The sequence below is a fragment of the Nasonia vitripennis genome, chromosome 1 (genome assembly GCF_009193385.2).
Source record: "Nasonia vitripennis strain AsymCx chromosome 1, Nvit_psr_1.1, whole genome shotgun sequence".
Classification (NCBI taxonomy): domain Eukaryota; kingdom Metazoa; phylum Arthropoda; class Insecta; order Hymenoptera; family Pteromalidae; genus Nasonia; species Nasonia vitripennis.
The window spans coordinates 10558534-10578650 of record NC_045757.1 but is presented as its reverse complement, the minus strand read 5'-3'; the positions used below and the strand labels follow the sequence as shown (position 1 = coordinate 10578650).

At 41.5% G+C, this 20117-nt stretch overlaps 2 protein-coding genes across 9 annotated transcripts in view; one reads left to right on the top strand and one right to left on the bottom strand.

The window, feature by feature from the left end:
• LOC100679558 (beta-4C adrenergic receptor) overlaps positions 1-3216 on the bottom strand; it is an 87556-nt gene extending 84340 nt beyond the window's left edge. The window contains exons 1-3 of one of the 5 annotated variants that reach the window (XM_031926071.1): positions 3155-3216; positions 2050-2109; positions 1852-1943 (exon numbers count right to left, since the gene is read on the bottom strand). The gene's annotated coding sequence lies outside the window, so the exon portion shown is untranslated. Of the gene's footprint in view, positions 1-1851; positions 3077-3154 lie in introns of those variants that run through there. The other 4 variants (XM_031926072.2, XM_031926067.1, XM_032599599.1 and 1 more) reach the window with 4 other exon arrangements.
• Positions 3217-3342: 126 nt separating this feature from the next.
• On the top strand, positions 3343-20037 carry LOC100678462. Of its 4 annotated transcripts, XM_003424965.5 has the most exons (10): positions 3343-4047; positions 10337-10517; positions 10907-11027; positions 11204-11351; positions 11555-11642; positions 11757-12126; positions 12451-16034; positions 16501-16545; positions 16760-16906; positions 16993-20037. In XM_003424965.5, exons 1-7 carry the CDS (start codon positions 3918-3920, stop codon positions 15451-15453), a joined length of 4041 nt encoding a protein of 1346 aa, XP_003425013.1. In that variant the 5' UTR covers positions 3343-3917; the 3' UTR covers positions 15454-16034; positions 16501-16545; positions 16760-16906; positions 16993-20037. The 4 variants fall into 4 exon arrangements, with proteins under 4 accessions (XP_003425013.1, XP_032455464.1, XP_032455469.1 ...); XM_032599573.1 differs by having other exon boundaries at positions 12451-16545; XM_032599579.1 differs by lacking the exon at positions 3343-4047 and adding an exon at positions 8824-9115 and having other exon boundaries at positions 12451-16545.
• Positions 20038-20117: the final 80 nt, after the last annotated feature.

The window sequence follows — 20117 nt, the reverse complement described above, 5'->3', positions numbered from 1 at the left end:
CGGCATTGCCAACGTAAGTATCTGGTCGTAGGTGGCGCGTATAAAAAGAGCACAGGTAAACTCGGCGTCCATTCATCTGGCGCGGCCGCGGAATAATTCAGCCGCAGCGCGGCCCGAAGAAATGAGCAGCGGCTTGATTTACGAGCAGAATCGGCGTCTTTTTCTTTGCGTTTTCTCTCTCTCTCTCTCTCTCTCTCTCTCTCTCTCTCTCTCTCGAAAGCTCGCTAAGGAGGAGCCACTGCCACTGTGCGCGCGCGGGTTAAGAGAGCGTGAGTAATGCATAAACAGAGAGGGTGGATCGTATACACGCGAAGTATCGGGAGAAAAACCGACGCGAGGGTCGCCAGATGTGCGTACAGTGCAGTGGAGCGTGTATAGCTTTGCTCGGAGATGATGCGACATTTTTTGAGAATTTTTCAGGAAATGCGAGGAAAGTTTCGTTTTGAAAACAAAGCGAACCGTCGAAAGTGTGTATCGCGATGCTATTTTGCACGGCGGGTTATTCGCAATCAATCTTCGCGAGCTCTTGCCTATGACGATTCAAATTTCTAAATGAATATATTCATTTTCACTTTATTTTCCGCAATTTTGCTGCGGAATATTGAAAGAACCATGCGCCTGGTGATTGATGAGTTGCGGGTGAGTTTGCGCTTTGTGTATGGAAAGCCAATTTGTTTTTTACCTCTAAAAGGGTTTCGACGCTAGTTCAGAGCGTTTGCGCACTCTTATTCGGTGTACGCACAAAAGCGCTCGTCTACATACGTATAAACGTTCGCAGCAACTTTTCTGAGCGACGTAATAAGTTGATGGAATCTGACTCGACGATATTTCCCATTCAAACCTAATCCGCCCCCCATCGTTCAAATTTTTACATATATTCCTCCTGGCCGTATAAGAAAATTGTACACTTTACAAGCGCGCGTCTCCTCCCGAATTCCGAAAATTCAAGACTCGTCGCAGCCAATTTCCATTTTTCATCCGCGCGCGTCTTATTGATTTCCCAGCTCTTTCGATTTCGAATTTTCATGATCCAAGGGACGGCGCCGAGAAACCGACCTCCCCCGAGTGCGCGAGCGGACGCTTCGAAGAGAATTGGACGGAAGAAGTATATACGCGATTGGATAGATGCGGTGTCGCGTGATACGCCGGAGAGAAAGAAAAAGCACCGAAACGAGCGGGAAAATTTACACCCCCACCTGCCAGACGCAGGTATTTATTGCGACGTTTCGTGCATCGCGTAAGATAGAACAAAGAAGTTTTTACGCGCGAGCGAGGAGCTTATATTTATTCGCGGAAGAAGCTAAAACGGCGGCGGCTTGCCTGTGCGGAGAAGACGGATGAGACGTATTATTTGAAATTCTAATTTTTGATTTATCGGATACTTCGTATGCGCTTTGTAATTTTCACCCGACCTTTCTTTAAACAAGGTCGATCCCACAATAATTAGGAGATTTTTTGTTTTTTATCGGATAAACCGCGCGAGGGGATATAACCTTGCAACAATTTCGAACTCGGAGGTAAATCGATTCGCATGCTCGGTTTGAGGCTTATTTTTACTTGGAAAATCTTCTCCCGAGTTTTATCTGTATTGATTCCGCAGCCGGACAATCTCGGGGATTTGAAGTGCTTGTATGCTTGTGTAATTCTTTTTCCGCGTTTTCTTCGGCAGTATTTCGGAGCTTACGATTCGATCCCTCATTAAAAAAAAAACAAAACAAAAAACGCGTGAAACGCCCCTTAAAAATACAGCTGTATAGGTTATGTTCGGTCGAGCGTATTTTTTTTCGCCAAAGTGACGCGAAAATACAAAAAATGGCGATCAGACGCGAAAGAAAATGATAAGGCGCTTACCTTCAGCATCAGTGCAATGAGTACGACATCCTGTACTTTCCGCCTCGACAGTAGCGATCATCAGCGCAGAAAGGACAACAAAGAGCCATCATCTGGAAAGCAGACACAATCATCATTAGCAAGAGTAAACAACGGCTGAAGTTAAGTAGCCGGTGCAGTGTATATAGAACGTCGCCGGCTCTCGCGTCGTTATTATACCTTGACATCCGTAATCCTGGCGTGGCGCTGCATCGGAGAGGCGCGGAGAAAAAAGCCGACCTGAAAAATTAACGTCCTTCATAAAATCAAATATTCGGCGTGTGCATCACCCGCACACATCCTCGCGTAAGTGCATTACTCTCCCTCACCTCACGCACGGACGTCGCGTGCACGATTCGCAATGAGTCTCGCTAGTGATGGGCGATTCTATTCGATCCTGTAAGAATCGACCGATTCTTTTTTACTGACGATTCTCGATTCTCAATTATTTTGAAACTGGGAATCGAGAATCGATTCTTTTTCGGTGTTATTTTAAGTGAAAAATAAAAAATTAAAATAAAAAAATACAAATTAAGAGTCAAGGCTTTATTTTAATCTCTATCGCTTGCAAAAGCTGATTAAAAGAGTTTGTCAATAATACTTTTTTTGGCGTATGTCGGGAAATGTATATCTAAGTGAAGAGATATATTTGATGTCGAATAAAGCGCAAAACAAACATTTCTCATAAAATTGTGCGTACATGTCAAAATAAAGAAAAGTCATCTATAAAACTGTATTAAATGGAAATATTATTGTAAAATCATACTTTCCAAATAAAACAAATATAAATGTAAATATCAAAATTTTTTATCAATTTATAATTTTATAAAAATCATGTAGTTATTAAAGAGTATAATAATATTAATATAATATGATATATATTATATTATATTATATATCATATTAATAAAAATTGGTCGATTCTTCGATTCTTTTTCTGGAATCGGCGATTCTTGAGAATCGATTTTTCGAAAAAGGACTCTTTTTGAAAGAATCGCCCTTCACTAATTCTCGCGGCACGTCCCCCCCCTCTCCCCAGGATCGATCCAGTGGAGAGCGAGAGAGCCGGAGAGCAAGACTGCACAGCTGTAGATATAATAGTCGTAGTCTTCGCGCGCACACAAATCCGATCCACGCCCGCTGCGGCAGCATTTGTCGTATAAGTATAAGTATATAACGCGAGATAAGGACGTAAGACGCGCGCGTAGGCCTGTCGATTCATCGTCCGTCTCGCTCGCTTTATACACGTGCATATATAGGTATACACGAACACAGCGACACCTACCTAACCTTCCGTTACGCCGTCGTCTCTCTCTCTCTCTCTCTCCCTCTCTCTGCCAACATAACCCCCAAACGGCGTCTCGACGCGCTGGTGGGGGACTCGGCGGTCAGTGCTGCGCGCTGCGCAGAACCGATAGCGGCGAGAGGAATGTACATGCGACCCCGCACGGTCGCCGCGCCAAGCGTCAGTGTCAATATGGCCGTTGCCGTGAGCGGAGCAGGCTGCTGCGGGCCGCGTCCGCCGCTCCGCAACGCCGCCAACGCCGCTCTCCCGGTCGCGTAGCTCCGCACATTATCTTCTGCTCCGAAACTGATCGCAGGCCGCATGCGGTGCAGTCCTGCGCCAGCAACGTCGCCAGTCGTCCTTCGAATCGCGTCGCGTCGTTGTCGTCGTCTCTTGCCGCTGCTCTTTCGCCGCCGGGAACTGCGCGCTCCTGTCTCCAACTCTGCACGCGCCGTGAGACAGAGACAGAGTGTACCCTCGTCGATCGCTGTGTTTTTACGTTATAAGGATACACACGCGTGTCTTCTCCGTATACACGCACTCGCAAGCGCCCCCCACGAGTCGCTCTATATACCGATATCAGTGTGTATACATAAAAATTATAATAGCACACACGGCAGATAATAAAAGAGTGCGCGTTGTGCTGGGTGTACGCCAGATGCTACAAGCGGCTCGTACGTGAGAGAGAACGAGAGAGAGGGAGAGAGAGGGAGAGAGAGGGAGAGGTAGAGAGACAGAGGAGCCGACGAGAGCACACGCGGGGATGGAGAGGAAAGGGTGCGTCGTCGAGCTGCCGCAGCAGCCCAAGCTCCAGCAGCGACGAGCCGCTTCGACCAGTCGAGAGTTTTCCGCCTCCTCCTCCCCCTCCTCCGTGACGACGAGGTACTCATCAGGTGAGGATCGAAGTCGCTTTCCCTTTTTACTTTGCGCTGCTCGCTTTTGCTTGGCCTATTTTTTTTTCTTCCTCGAGTCGCACATGCGTACTTGCGCGCGTACCCCTCGCTTGGGTGGAGAAAAAGCCGATTAGGGTGGGAGGAATGCGAGAGTCGTCTATCTCCTTTTGTTCGCACGTTGTCGGCCGCATGAGAGGGATTGTTTACGATTTGAAAAATGGATGGCTTTTTCATAGTTTACGAGTACCCCGAGCGCGCGCCATCAGAGCGAATCAAACGGTCAGCGTCGCTCCCATATATACGATTTATGAAGCGCAATCATACCGGAAGCCAGATTGGAATCTCCCGTTCCGATATAGCTCGGATTCCACGCATCGCGTAATGCCGTCTCCCTCGCGCCAATCCCACGCTCGGCAAATTACGCGACCCTGTTTACAGCCTTATTATCGCTGCTGCTTACTGCGGCTACTATGCACATGTTCTCTCTCTCTCTCTCTCTCTCTCTTTCCTTAAAATTTTCATCGCTGCGCTCGCAGTCGTCTCGAGTGGCGCAATTTACCGCGCTCTTGTTCCCAATACACCCTAGCACTTATATGCGCTGGGGGTTGGAGAGAGAAGAATCATAAGTAGCAGCGCCGAGGCCACGCGGTTTGTTAGACATTTTCGCCGGCGTCCCCACGCGCGCACAAGCCTTAGAAAGAGCACAGAGCGAGAGAAGAGAGGTAGGCCTGGCGAAGGCGACGATCGATTTCCGGAGCGTTCTTTCAGGCCCGAGACTAGCGAAGCCGACGACGACTGACGAGGCCTTTTGTTGACACGATCCTTCTCGCGTCTCCCCCCTTTTTTCGCCCCCTTCAGTCTCTCTTTCTAGCGCGCCAGCTCACTCGGGGGGTAGGCGCTAGCAGACGAACTCTCCGCGCCGGCCCGGATTTCTCGCTCGTGCACTTTCTGGGATCCCCCCGTCTTTTCCTCTCGCCGAGCCTCCGCGCGTTTTATTATGCGCTACTCTGGCCGGCCTCTCGCATCAGAGGCTCAGGCTAATACTCGCTTCCTCCTCTCCCGGTGTCTCGGGCAATCTACGCGCTCTCCACGCGCGCGCGCGCGTGTGTGTGTATACACACACACACACACACAAGATGCAGATGCAGTCTGCAAGAGATAGGGGCTATAAGTTTTTGAATGCTAAGGGTTGCAACGCGGGGAGAGAAAAGTTCGCGGTAATCTTGAGAGAGTTGAGGATGCGCCGAAAGAGAGAATTTTTTACGATGCCTCCTCGCGCGTGGCGATGCCGTCGGTCAGGGATTGCTGCTACTTTTTGCGCTGAAAGAGCGATGAGAGCTCGTGTGAGCCGGTATTGATTGCAGGCGTAATTGCTTGGGATGGCTTGCTTTACGACGTTTGGCGCATCTCAGCTTTTAATCGAGGCTTTTGCGTAGAATAGAAATTATTACATCGCGCGAGAGAGTGACACCCGATGCAAAAGCGCACTTTGTGCGAACGTTTTATGAACCCTAATCCATAAAATACTCATTCTCAAGTTTCATAACGCCGGGTGAAATGTTCGACCGTTCGAAAAACTTGTACATTTTTTGATGGCTTGCTAAAATTAGCATAAGTACAAGTTGATCTCGTATAAAACTGGCGAATGCGGAAACTTTATCATTTGATTAAATTCATGCGAATACCCGTTTATTAGTGTTAACTGAGTTGTTGATTACCTAATTTATGAATGTTTAATTGTTCGCCGCGAATAGACAGTTCATATACAGAATTAAATCATATTGAAGCTCGTGTATTATGAGTTGCATTATACAAGAGCATCGAACAATGAGGTCTGCAACTTTTTATCCGCAAAAGAAAACGAGAGAGAAACGAGTAAAAGCTGTATTTTTAAACAAGTAAATCGCTTCTCAACAAAAAAGTAAAAGTTAAATAAGGAAGATGACTTTTGTAAATAAATGAAACTTTGTACTGTCTTCTTGGGACGTGTCAAATACGGACACGTAATGATTTTCTACTTTATGTTACTATTATTTTGTTATTATGGGCTATAGTAACTTAGTATTTACTTTATGTAGACTCAATTTTTGCCTCTGTGTGTGCTCCTGGTTTTCTGTAATACTTTAGTTTTCTCTGTGATACTGAGTACTGAGTGATGGAGCATTTACCAGAGAGACAGAGAGAGTCATGCATGATCAAGTACACATCGAGCTTGCATGTTCAATTGAATAATAAAGCTAAATGAGTATTTGATAGGTTGTTAACCTTAAGAGTACTTTTTACATAGTGTAGCATAGTTTTCTGTAAAGTCATCTTTCGTATACTGTGACATTCATATAGTTGAACAAATTTTCTGCTAGACTTTCTTTAAGATTTGGCTTCTTATTTAAAGATGTGAACAATAATCAAACTAAAGTGTTGTGGTGGATTTCAATACTTTTTCAACGTGAGATTGTAAAATGTGTGTAGACAAGCAGTGAAATGCGCAAATTCTTGAGCTTTTAAAAATGTGGCGTTTTGTGAACAGTGCATATCATATCAACAAGTTATAATTGACAAAAATTGCACTTGTTTTTGTGAAAGGTTAATTATCAAGAATTAGTAATCTTGACAGAAAATTGAAAGTACTAGTTTTGTGTAAGTGTCATTAAAGTAGCAGTGAGATTATAGCTTGCATTGCTTTAGAAACTCGCTGTAGCGTTGATTAAGGATATCTCTATAAAAAGTGAGGCATAATTAATAAGTGGATTTTGTGATATGTATGATTCGCTTAAGGTGTAATTAATATTTATAGATAAATCTAAAATGTTTTTAGAGCTTAATATAGTACTGCAAGATTTTCGCATAATCCAATTTCCACTACCTGATTTCACAACCTTATAAAAATTATAATAACCATAATTATAAAGTCAGTTTATGAGTTTATCTAGGCCTCGTAAAGAAAATTGATATCTTTTATAAAAATTTAAAAATTAAGTCGAGAAGCGTAAAGATACCGTTAATGATTATGCTTATCATTTTCTCTAATTAATTCAATCGAATAAATTTTCAATTTGTTAAGCCATAATAGACGGAACAAATGTTACGCGTTCCGCTTGTTCCTTTATAATTTGTAATAAACCCTCCCTTTCTTTATTAAATTAAATTGGTAAAATCATTTGGAAGCTATATTAATTGACATCCTCGCGTATCCGTACTTAATCACAAATTACAAAAAAAAAAAAAAATAAGAATACTAAATTTAGCTTAATGATATGTTCATTCTTAAAAATACAAAATTTTTAGTGCGTGCACACTGCACACGTATACAAATGTTTTATTCATAATGACGGCAATGAATTTTTCATTTCGTACGTTACAACAATACCGTGCCGTTCTAGTATAGATTACAAGCTTGTTGCGGAAATTATGCGCTGGAATAATTAAACGTTTGATTGATGCGCGATGTTGTTTCATCGGTGTCGTTGCAGCTATATGTACAAAATTCTTTGACATAGCCGAATGCTTCGTTTCAATCAACGCTGTCACTAAATACATCAGAGGCCCTTTTATACGCATTAATACTATTTAACCTGCCGTTGACATTAATGTTCACGAATTCCTGTTTAATTAAATTGTAATTTAGCTTTTTTTTTCATGCAGGCTAAACTCAAAAAAGGGTGTTCACGTGTTGTTACGAGAAGTTATAAAGAAATGAAGCTTTTTTACGCAAACTGAAGAAGTGTGATTTTTTTTTGAAAATGCAATGTTTATACCTTCTGGGCGGCAAAACAGGTTACTCATTTAACGCGTCTTGTGTGCTATAAAAAATAGTATTCACACCTATATCCCGCATTTGCACAAGCAATTTCTTCGACTTTCTTTTCTTTTCAACGGGATTTTTCCCTTAGTGCAGCCTATGTGTCCGCAATTAAATATTGGCGAAAGAAACTGCATTACTAGTTACTGAAAAATATTTTGTACAATCAAATCTGTTTGGATGTAAAACTTAAGAAAATGTTATTTACAGTTTATAGCCTTAATTATGAAATGCACTCCTTAAACTTCTACATCCAATATACATCGACAGGTCGAGTGTAATCCTCCCTTTAAATATGGCTCTCGTCTTCATGCGCGTCCTTGAAACTGTACGCATCCTACAACTTTTCTGTTTCTACTCTCGAGCAGTTGCCTACCTCAGACAGGCATGGCCTTTTGAGCGCAGACCGATGCTGTGAAAATCCTCGGCTAATCCCCATATACGCACTAGTGCAATTCCAGCCCCTCAAACAGAACAGCGAGAGAGAGAGAGAGAGAGAGAGAGAGAGAGAGAGAGAGAGAGAGAGAGAGAGAGAGAGAGACGAAGGATCAATACTTTTTAAAGCCATCGAGATATAGCCGGCTTCTCTCTCTCTCTCTCTCGTCGGGCACATGGCGTGCGGCACAAAAACACAGAGGGTACACACGTACGCAGGCATTTCAGGGAAGGCTGCTTTTCCAGGCAGAATTTTCTCCGCTCCCCCCTCTTTCTATCTTCGCTTTCCCTCGTCAATATATAAGGGCCTGCCAGCCCCTCTCCGGTTGCAGCCCAGCACCTGCCTCTAGGTTAGGGCAGATGTCGGCGTGCATGCGCGCGCGCGCGCGCTTTTCCTGCGCCCATATAATATGAAAGGCAGCCGTATAACGCGCCGCGTGTCTCTTTTACCACACCAGAGGCAGGAAAACCTTCTCGGCTTACAGCAGCGCGCAGCACACTTTTACAACACAAGCCGGCCGCACAGACGCTCTCAGTTCGTCGCCGAGGAAGCAGCCTAGACGCTCGACCGGCGGCGGCTGATGTGCGAGTACGCCTGTGTTTTACTTTCGTGTACACGCTGTAGCTCCCTATATCTAAAAGCGGCGTCACTATTTTTATACGGTTTGTCGTGTGTGTGTGAGTGCGCTGCAGCATCCGAGGGAGGGATTCAAAACAAGCGCTCGCGCGCAAGGGGTGTGTTTAGTATTGCGTTGGAAATACACATCGCACAAAGGGACTCGTGCAACTAAAACTGCTGCTGCTACTGCTGCTGGAAGAGTGTTTTGATTATGAGTAAGTGACGTACGAGAGTTTGTATAGCGAATGCGAGAAATATGTTGGGTACGGAGAGAGAGAGAGAGAGAGAGAGAGAGAGAGAGAGAGAGAGAGAGAGAATTAGTGTGATGAGTGTAATGAAATTTAGGGAGAAAGAGACTCGGGCGTTACTTTCTTCGGTTTGCTTTTATTTGTGCGGCCTTATACTTTCTGTAACGGCTGCTTTTGATTCAAAGAGAGAGATAGCTCGTTATTGATTAGAGAATGACGACGATGCGTGGGTGTGCTACTGTGTGCGTTTACCTAGCTTAATGTAAGGGTGGTGTAAAGTCAGTAGAATATTATATTTTCTAGGCGTAGAACAATAATCAATGCGGTTTTCAAGCTGTTTTTGTGCACTCCAGAAATCGGAAAGTAGAATCGTTTGTTTGTCATTTTCATGGCATTTGCTTGCTGCGAAAGTTGCGCTTAATCAGCCAAAATTGATATAAATTGAAAACGGCACGTTTTACAATATTTTGCGGTTCAGTTGTCGAACTTCCGGAGATTCCCATTTAAATGGCGATGTCCGGCGGGGAAAGCGGACCGCTCCTTTGAAGAAAAGTCCGTTAGGACGCCTCAGCCATTTTGAATTTTCAAACGTTGCTTTCTTTTTGAATCGAGGACCCACGCTTTAATGACTCTGTTCCGAGGAAGTTACCAATTGTTTGCTATGATTGTTTCGCGTGCACAACAAAAGATGAAGCACTTGAGTAACCCTCCGTGGATACTATAACGTATTTAAAAACTTAAATTGAAGTAATCAACTCTCTGTACAGCAAATATTTAGCTGTAGTAGACTTTTCTCTCTCATATTAGAATCTCTAATGAAAACTTAGATCAAACTTTTATTTCGAAGAATTTGACGTCGGTTTTAAAACTATGCAAACTATCCCTGCGGAATTCTTAGCGTATTCATAATATATGCGGCACATTGCAGGAATACTCCGTGGTAAAGAAAGTCACACATGAAAATAAAATAGATTTTCATGATTTTTGTAATAATGTATAGTTTGCTATAAGATCTTGCTTTGAATTTTGTAAAGCTTAAAGCATGTATTTCAAGTTGATGTGAGAGGGATTAAGAATAGTCTATTAAATAAATTTAAGCACCGCATAATTACTAAATTTATGTAGTTTTCACTATATAATTAAGCATTTACCGTTCGATTTCAAATGAAGTTCTTATTGTTTTGGCAGATTCAGTACAAGCAATAGACAGCAAAATGAGCAAACACGAACAATTAGGCGCCGGCGAGAGAAAGGCGGCGAACGTTGACATACAGTTTCCCTGGATGTCGGAATTCCGAAGGCTGTGCAGCTCATCGATTATGCCGGGTGATTCATCAGCTTTAATCAAACTCATAAAATTTTTCAAAAGGTAATGCAATAACCGCCTAACAAAGTCTTTGTAAAAGTAAAAGCGCACTTTACAGTTTTAGACTTGCCCAGTTAATAATCAAGTTTATTGATTAAGTAACGTGATAAAGTTATAGTATAGTAACTTGTAAAGTTGTGTACTGTTGCGCTCTGAAACTAATTACCAGATCTTAATTTAAGTTCTTTTAATCAGAGAATTTGCTGTCTTTTTTACTGTCCTTGATTACTTTTTGCACTTTCCGCCTGCAGTCTGGAAAGTGTTGCATAATTTATGCTAGGCTGAAAATAAATGAAACTTGGCAATTATATAGCGTTAAAAAATATGAAATACACAGCCTAAAATAACAAATGAAACAGACTATACAGCTCGCGTCTCTTCCTTAATTGCAGGAACGTAAGCTCGAACGTTAACGACTGCTATAAAAAGTCGTCCCGAGCGGCGAAATTGAAGGAGCTCATTAAAGAAGCTTTGCTGTTGTTCGTGTACTTTCATCGCTTGGAGCAGCCACAGGTAAAAAACAGCACTAGAACAATTTCTTCGGCGGGCTGGCGGTTTTATCGGCAAAATTTTACAGTTGTGCGACAAACCAGTTTAGAATTCAGCTGACCGTTGCTCGGAAGAAACTTGTTATTTCGCGTCTGACATTTAAGTTTGATTTAACGCTCGCTCCTTTCCCCCTCGCACAGGATCAAAATCGCGCAGTCTACCTGGAACACATGTCGGACTTATTGGCAATGTACATAGATCTGGAGCTGGTCGCGTCAAAGCGAGATGCAGAACCGCAGAGCAGCAAAATTTCGGCGAAGCTCGTTTCCTGCCTCTTCGTGTATCTCGGTAAGTGTGCGTTGCAATGTTTGCGCTCCAGAGGCTTGCTGGTTCGATGGTCCAAAAGCCAGCACGCAAATCTGGCGTCGCGCTGCAGCCAATCAGTTATACGTACTGTCTCGTTTGCGAGTGTCGCGCGAAACAGAGCTGATTAAGCGAGAATTTCCCCATCGATCTTTGCAGTACGAGCAGCTTTCCTCTTTGTTTTGCAGAAAAATCAACGGAGCACGTGCTGGATACACTGATGAAAGTTCAGCTGATGAACGAAACGCATTGCCAGATACTGGATGTCGTGATTTCGTAAGTTCTCGATCATGATTATGTTCGCTTATGCGCGCGAATATGCGCACTTTTATAAAATTTAACCGTATCACGCAAGCCAGTTGCTCGAATTTCGACGTTTTTTCTCGGCAGGAAAATCTTACGACTGATCCCGGCTAATCCCGAGACAGAAGTCATGTACGTGCGCTATCTCCTAGTCTACAGGCTTTGGAAGAAAGTCCACAGTAACCTGGCTGTCAGGAGGCAAATCAACGTGAGCGCGCTTACGTCTCTGGGCGACCGCCCGGACAACTTGCCTGCGACTTTGCTCGCAGAAGTTTTACCGTCTGCTGCAACGTCGGCGGGTCTCCCGGAGGCTCCGACTACCAGGTTTTACCTGTGTCAACAATTCGACTTGAGGAAGGCCTGCGCCAAGTTTGTACAGATCTGCAGGCGGTGCAGGAACGCCGAGGAGGTTGACTCGGGCCCCGCTGCTGACGACATTTCTGAGAGAGATCAGAGGGTATGTGTTCGTTTAATCACATTATACTCGAGTTGTGTTTGTCTTTCGCTGATTTTTCAAAGGGAGCTTGCGACTCGTACTTCTAGAATAAATGTTCACATCACATTACATTAATTTAATTTTAGGTGTTTTTTTTTTTTTTTTTTTTTTACTAATTTGATCATTTATAGATGTTGAAAGGCAATGTTGATTTCATTTTCATCAATTCTTAGTCCATGAAAATCAACATTGCTTGCTGATCGGTATAGTGATATTTGCTATAGCCATAAAATTAAGCCTGATACGTACGATGGCCCATAATAAACGTTGACATCTGTTCTCTAGCTGAAAAGTACCATTACCTCCGAAACCAATAAAGTAGAGTCTGTAAATAAAGAGTTTTCTAAAAGTTCTAGTTCGATTGATAAGTCTAGTTCTTTGAAAAATGTAATGAACATTCCTTTCGCGAAATTGAATATTAACGATGGCAAAACGCCGTGTTCTACCGGTCGTAGTAATCTTGTAAAAAATAACAAGACCAACAATTCAGCGGTTCCTCGAAAGAACAAAACGCTGAAAGAAAAATTAGACGATATAGCATTCATTGATTTGACGGATGAGGAGGTAACGAAGATCGTCAAACGTAAGAAACGAAAGGGTATCGACTGGCTCGAAGAAGTGAAAGATGCAAGGCGTTTAGCAGCACTGAAGATAGAACGAGATGCCGGAAGGAAGCTCAAAAAACGGGAGTTTGAACAAATTTTTGAGGAGGAATTAAAAAATGCATCTCGAAGATCATCCAGTGAATCCCTGGACGTGGAGCTCGAATCAAAGTCGTACCCTAACACGGAAAAGAATTCGGAATCCGATAGCAACCTGACGAACGAACAAACCGTCAATTTCGTCGAGCCAACGGATTCAAAAACAAAGCCAATATCTAGTCCGCCTATTTTCTTGACGTCATCCAGACGCGTTGGCTACGATAGCGACAGCATTCCTGAAAAATGTGACTCGCGCGAGAAGCCAATTACTGAAGACGATTGCTTGATGAACATCGAAGCTTCGGATTCCGCTATTGTCACTTCGTCAAAAGCTTTAATGTCGGAGAAAGAGGAAGAGAAAGTCAGTGCCTTGCACGATGCTGATGTTTCATTGAAAAACAACAACCAGTCAGCTGACAGTACAGTGCCGAACGCTGACGCGGCGAAGGAAAAAAGCTCGTCGAAAGGAGAAAAACCAACGCAAAATTCTTCCGTGATTCGCGAACACGCGATTGCTGTTGCGCCAGTTGTCGTTGCTGAGAAAGCCGAGCCGAAGAAGATGGTAGAGAACCAAACTGTCAATTTCAATTCAACAAAGACTGATAATTATCCAAGTGAACAGAAAGTACAACAAGCATTGACGAAGGAGAGGCGAAGTTTATCGAGTATCAATGAAAGTCATTCTCCGACGGGGAAGTCAAAAGATAAAAAAGATTATAAAACTGTAACTAACGAGAATGTCAAAGCGAAGCACAGTCCAAGTCATGAGAACCGCAACACGAACACCAGCGCGAAGCGGTTTGAAGCCAGCAGTTCCGAAGTGCCCGTCACATCCAACGGATACTACGACATTCCGGAATCTGACATCGACGGTTTGACTCTGTTAGCTAGTGTTTCGGCTCAGCAACGAATCAGTACGAGTAAGAAGAGCGAGATTAAAGTCAAACCTTATACCAGCCTGCAACAGAAACCCAAAGAGGAAGATATGAAGTCAGTCGCTAGTCACATCGTTGAAACGTATCCGGAGGATTCCATGGGCAAGGTTGCTCTTCAGGTAGAGGTCTCTTCCAGCGACGCAGTTTCCAGTACCGTCATCAAGCAGCAGCAGCCGGACACGTCGTCGGAAATGCTTTCGTACATTATCGAAGAAACGATTCAGAGCAATTTGGAAAGCAACGACAACGCTAACGTCATTCTCAGTGGGGAGACGGTGATGTTACTGCAAAAGTCGCCGAATAGCAATCTCTACATCATCAACAAGGCCGCGGTCGATAATTTGAGCAACAGCAAGATAAACTACAACAGCGACGAGGAAGATTCATCGAAATTGGCAGAATACGAGGATTCCAAGTGCTGTCAGCAAGGCATTTCAATCAAGTACGACCCCGACGACGTTGGCCAGCGCGTCAGAGGTATCAAACCAGATCCAGATTACGCAGACATAAAATCCGGCGCACTCATCGGCCATGACGATCCGAAACTTCAGAATCAATCGGGCTACGAATTGCACTATGGCGGTTATCCTGTGCCACCACCTGGTAGTTACTGTACATATCCAAGCATCCACCATCCGTCGACGGGTTGCGCGTGCGTCAGCTGCGCCTACTGTCGTCCACTGCCTTTTTACCTTCCAGCAATTCACGCGACGCAATCAGTACAAACCAACTCGTCCGTCCAGGAGAAGAGGAGCAAGCAAAAGACGGATGCAGCCATGATGGCCAAACTCTACGACGAGCAGATGCACTCCGGCAAAGACAAACATCTCCTGGACGGCAAGCAGCAGCATCAAGAGCAAGTCGGAGAAGCGAAACAAATAATCAGCAGGTACGAGCACGTGGATTATTACCTTCCAAAGGCCCATGCAACGCAGACAGTACAAATGAACTCAGCCGTCCAGGAAAAGAGAAATAATAAGCTGACAGATGCAGTAGCCAAGCTCTACGATGATCAATTAATTACTAGTAGTTTAGAGAAAAATTGGCTGGACGGAAAGCATCCGGAGGAGATGATGGAAGAGAAGAAGGAAGCAGTGAGCAAATTCGAGCAACTTGACAGCACGTTACCGCTCAAAAAGAGATTGAAAGCCCAGAGGATGTCAATGGATTTCGGTAACCGAGAAGGGGGATTGCCGCTCAAGAACAAAGCAGTTTCCTCAATTTATCCCGGCGAGTTGATGATGTCCATAGCCGACGTCGACGGGCAGGGTAATAATTCGCCACTTGACCTCGGAGCCGTTATCGAAGTGACATCAGCGATGGAAAAGCCAGTGAAGAGTCGAGCGGGAAGAAAGGAAAAAACGATGAACACCAAAATCAACCATCAAAACGTCCCGAATTGTTTTCCGAGGAAGAGCAGCAACAAGAAAAAAAGAGTAGGCTCAACGGACGAAGAAGTCGAAAACAGCGGTGCGAGCGCCCCGAAGAAATCGAGAAAATCCAAGGACGACGGGGCCAAACAAACGAGGAGCTCGAGGAGAGTTGTTCCTACGGTGAACTACGTGTATCCCGAGGTCGATACCGAGTGCAATCCGTCCGGCAAGCGTAAAAAGAAGAGAACCAATCGATGGTCGACGACAAAGGCAAGCTAAAGTCTCTCTCGAGGGTTGTGCGGTGTTGCACCGAAAAATGTTTGTACATAATTGTGCCGTAGAAGACATCAGTATCCCCCATGTTGTAAATAGTAAGTGTTAAGGAAGAAAACCACTGCGAGCTCGAAGATTACGAAGATTTTACTGCGTGTTCGAAGATAAGAAGATTTTACTCTACACTATGAAGATGAAGCTGATCGACTGATGAAGATGAATTTTAATGCTATGAAAATTTGAGTCTTAAATTTTAAACTTACGAAAAATGCCATTGTATATTAAGTTAAGAGGCATTCGTTGTTGAAATAATTGGCGTTGAACTCGAGTACCTAAACAAAAGTAAACTGATACATGCGAATCGCGATTCCTTTCATTTTTTTCAAGAAATATGACTTACCGTGATTCAAGTATTGGCGGGCGCGACTATAGACCGATGGTGTATCGTTTTTATTTATTTATTTTTTTATTTTATTTTATACGAATAAGATTTATTTGTACATAGAATCGCTAGAAATGTGCGCGCGTATATTAAAGTTTCTGTCGACTATTGAAGCTTTTAAACAACATTATAGATATAGATTAAGGTGAGATAAAAATCCAGAGCTTTATTTGATGACTTTTTTTAGAAAACAAAAATATCTTATAAAATCTGAGTCCCCATATGGTTAAAATAACTTTTTTATAATTCTTATTGACTAATCTAAAACAACTCAGATTTTTATGATAAAAAAAAATCATCCAGTTAACATGATGTTTTTATTGTAAAATAGTACATTGCGATACAAATGTCACTAGAGACATCGCGTATCGTACAATATCTTATAACAGTTCCTGCCTTAAATCCGCCAAGACACGCTTAACCGTGGCTTAAGCAGTTCTTTCTGGCACCTTGAGGTTACCCAAACAGAGCGAGGGTGACAAGTACGGTGCCAGAAAGTACTACTTATGCCACAGATGAGCGTGTCTCAAACCCGGATTCAAGCCACGCAGTGCTATAAATACAATTGGGTTTATGTATTCATTTTGGTTTTTTTCCTGTTTATCGTCTAGGTACTGCGCTTGCGTCAAAGAAAACCTGGTTAATAGATTCTTCAGGTAAACCATATCTTCATTTATTTCAACTATCTCAGCATATTATTTTCTCAGAAAACATGTTGAGATTTAATTAGTTGTCTTGAATTCCTGTAGTACATTTATCAGATATTCTCTTTGAACTACAAGTCCTGCAAATTTATTCACTGAAATATTTCATTCGTATTAGACAAATGCATAAGAATTCATTCAAACAATACTTTGTATTTCTCAACAGGAAATAACTTGGAGAACAAAAGGGAAATTACTTATTACAGCTTGAGGGAAATGAAAGTATGGAATTCCTTTCGTGCCTGCTCGAGTAAAGGACAAAACAATTCGGTACGCGAAAAACTCCAACAAGCTCCAACAGTTTTGCGTTCGAGTGAGTACATTAAAAATAAAATCATACGTCAATAATTTTATTTATTAATATTTGTCTTTGTTTACTAATGGCAATATTTTTTTTAGAAATCAGTCTTCAATATCAAAACAGTTATATACCTCTATTTACGAACTGGTTAAGCTGATATCGCAATACAATGCATCAACACATCGCTGATAAACAGAAAAAGAATAAACAAGCCACATGCTAGAATATTAATCGAGTCATCATAAATCCGTTTGCCAAATAAAAGAGTATACGTAGAAAGATGATTGAAGTCGATAGTAATGTTTATCTGCATCTCGCGTATAATATTAGCCAGTTTGTTTCTGTGTGTATATTAGCAGACGAAGCGCAGTAAAAAGTGTGCACTGACTGATAATTGTTCGTTCGGCGCGGAATCAAAATGAAAAAAATTAATAACATAAAAGTCAAGCAAAATAATAAAATAACATTACAAAGTTAAGGTAGAGCAAAACTAGTCAACGGTGAGGATTTGCAGAGCGAGGCAATCCAAGTGTTCAATTAGTAAATCGACCTGGCGGTCGTGCAGATATTCAACGTACATGTAATGCGAAGTAACAAAAAGTGTCGTGAAAAGTTAACTGAAAAATGCTAATACTCAGATCAAAAATTAAGCGCTAGTGAGTAAATATTTGAGATTACCCGTATTCGCTAGTATGGAGTTATTGTCCCTCTTTGACGCGATAATAGCATTGACTTCCCTTGATTAAGCGACAATTGTTCACGTAGCATCTATGAAGTATAAAACTAACTTTGCATGTAATTATTAAATTGTTTGCCTTAAAGCAATTACGTATTATATTGGATAAATGGTTTTTTCGGTATTCTGAAGTTTATTACACTTACTGCATGTCTAATGGTCTTAATTGCTTTAAGAACGACTTTTCATTGAAACAATGCACGTGAACACGCGAATATCCAGAATTTATAAAAAGCATTCCTAGTTGCTACTATGAATGCACGTATAGCGAGAATTATGTTACCATTTCATACGCAAACTTAAAAGTTGTCATATGTGCCAATCAAGAGCAGCAACATCAGCAAGATTTACAAGTATAACGAACAAAACCCCATATACGTAAAGTCGACAAGTCGACAACTCATGTGATATTTCGATTAATGAGATGTCTTCTGTTCCCTTTAAAATGAAATAGGAAAATAATAATAGTAATATAATAGTAATTAAAGTACATAAAAGGCTGACAGAAATGAAAAGTAAAAGGAACCATTGTTTTTCCATAGTGTGTATAAACTAGGATTTTTAGAAAACGACAAAAGGTATACATCGTAGTCGAGATGCTACATGTTCGAACGTCATTATCTCAATTTAAATCTGATTTTGGATAGTTGATTTTTTCGATGCATGATCTCTAGCCTGTAAATTTGTAATTCCAATCATTTCTTTGCCCTATGCTTTCGTTAAATTTATTGACACTGATACCTCATGATAACTAGTTTTCAGCTGTTCGATAGTTCGATCTGTCAAATTGCCAAATACGTAATCTTCAGGAACGAGAAAACGAAGGCTCGCTGATTCAAGTGAGTTCTTTTTGTAATAAAATGGTTAAAGTAAAGAGCAAAAAAGGAAATATAAATATTTAGAAACAAAGAAATACTTGTAATGCGGTTTTGTTTACCATGTAAAAAAAACTCGTAGACAGAAGAGTAATGTTTGTTCCTGTTCTGTCCGTCAGAATACACAAATACCCTTTTAGTTTTTAAATTATTGTGGGTTCTTATATAATCTATATGGATAATTAGTCTTCTCAAATGAAAGACTGATAAAGTTTAAGTCACGTTTATGATTATATTTATTATAACTTGTATTTCGTGTTCTTTTTTGGAAATCGTAACTTAACTCAATTATACTTTCTGTATTAAAACGTATACATTCTTTCCGTCTTTACCTTTATGAGTCATGTTGCGAAACTTAATAATTTAAGCTTGGAGAATGAATATTTATACTGAGTAGAAAGAAAAACCTGCTGTTTGACTGTTGCTTGGCTCGTGAAAAAGTTTCTTATTTAATGTTATCTGAGTCTGTTAAATATATTTGAGCCGAAATGATCGTCGCTATCCTATAGAGAGAGAGAGAGAGAGAAAAATCGTTTAAACTCCGTAGACGTGGCGTTTTTCCTAATCGTAATGGACGTACAAAAAAACGGTTTCGACGAGAACAAGAAATAAAACGATGTTCATTGCACTGTCGTCACCGAGTTCATAAGAATTGTACAAAAAGAAAGAAAAAGCGATGCGTTTACGTTTGTAAATCTATAGGAAAATACGATAAGGTAGGTTTAAATAAAAAAGAAAAAACGTCGGATGCCTGTGAAAGCCTTTCTAAGCGGAATAACAGTTTTGCAAGATCGAATGGACCTTCCTAATAAAAGAAAAAGGAACTGAAGAATACAAGAAATTCAAGCAAGCGACTTAAGAGTATAAAAGAAAATTATTTAAGAAGTAAAAGTGTAATGTACTCTTGTAAGATGCGTTTCGGATCTATTGAAAAAGCCAATCTTGGTTTGTTTTTTCGCTTTGCTCGCACTTTGTGGCCTTCTGGATGAAAAATTTGTTGAAATTCAAATCTTGCGATTGATTGTCGTGAAGATTAAAGCACACGATATTATAGAAAAGTAAAAATAATTTGTATTCGCATATTGTTGTTAATGTGTAAGAGCGAAATGATTCGCCGCCGGTACAGAGGTGTCCGATCGCACCGTTTCTTTTTCCCCTGTTTTTCCGAAAACGCTTATAACACAAGTGCACGCACGATGGTTTGCGATGTCGAAATGTCTGCCGTCGATTATTATACACAAATAGAGAATCGAAAACTCTTCTCTCGGTTTTTGGAGGATTACTGTAAATATAAAAAAATAATGGAGAGTCTACCCCGTGTAAGCACATTTATTATTGTACAGTAACGACACCGACGATCGTTATTTTTATAGGAAAAGATAAAACGAAAGCGAAAAAGACTAGAACTGTATGAAATATTTAATGACATTATATATATATGTATATATATATAATTATGTACATTCTATTTATAAAGTGATCGAGGAGCGATTGTGAAGTAAACAATAAATTCCAAGCCTGTTCGAACAGAACTCTATATACTTGTTATTTAAAAACCCCCTTACCATCATAATAACCATTCGTGTGTGCGAGGATTAAATAAAATAAGACA

What these genes read in the sequence shown, in the direction of transcription:
- LOC100678462 (XM_003424965.5), top strand. Translation starts at nt 3,918, where the DNA reads ATGGAGAGGAAAGGGTGCGTCGTCGAGCTGCCGCAGCAGCCCAAGCTC. An exon ending in ATACTGGATGTCGTGATTTC is followed by an intron (nt 11,643 to 11,756) that starts GTAAGTTCTCGA and finishes TTTTCTCGGCAG; the next exon opens with GAAAATCTTACGACTGATCC. An exon ending in TTTCTGAGAGAGATCAGAGG is followed by an intron (nt 12,127 to 12,450) that starts GTATGTGTTCGT and finishes TCTGTTCTCTAG; the next exon opens with CTGAAAAGTACCATTACCTC.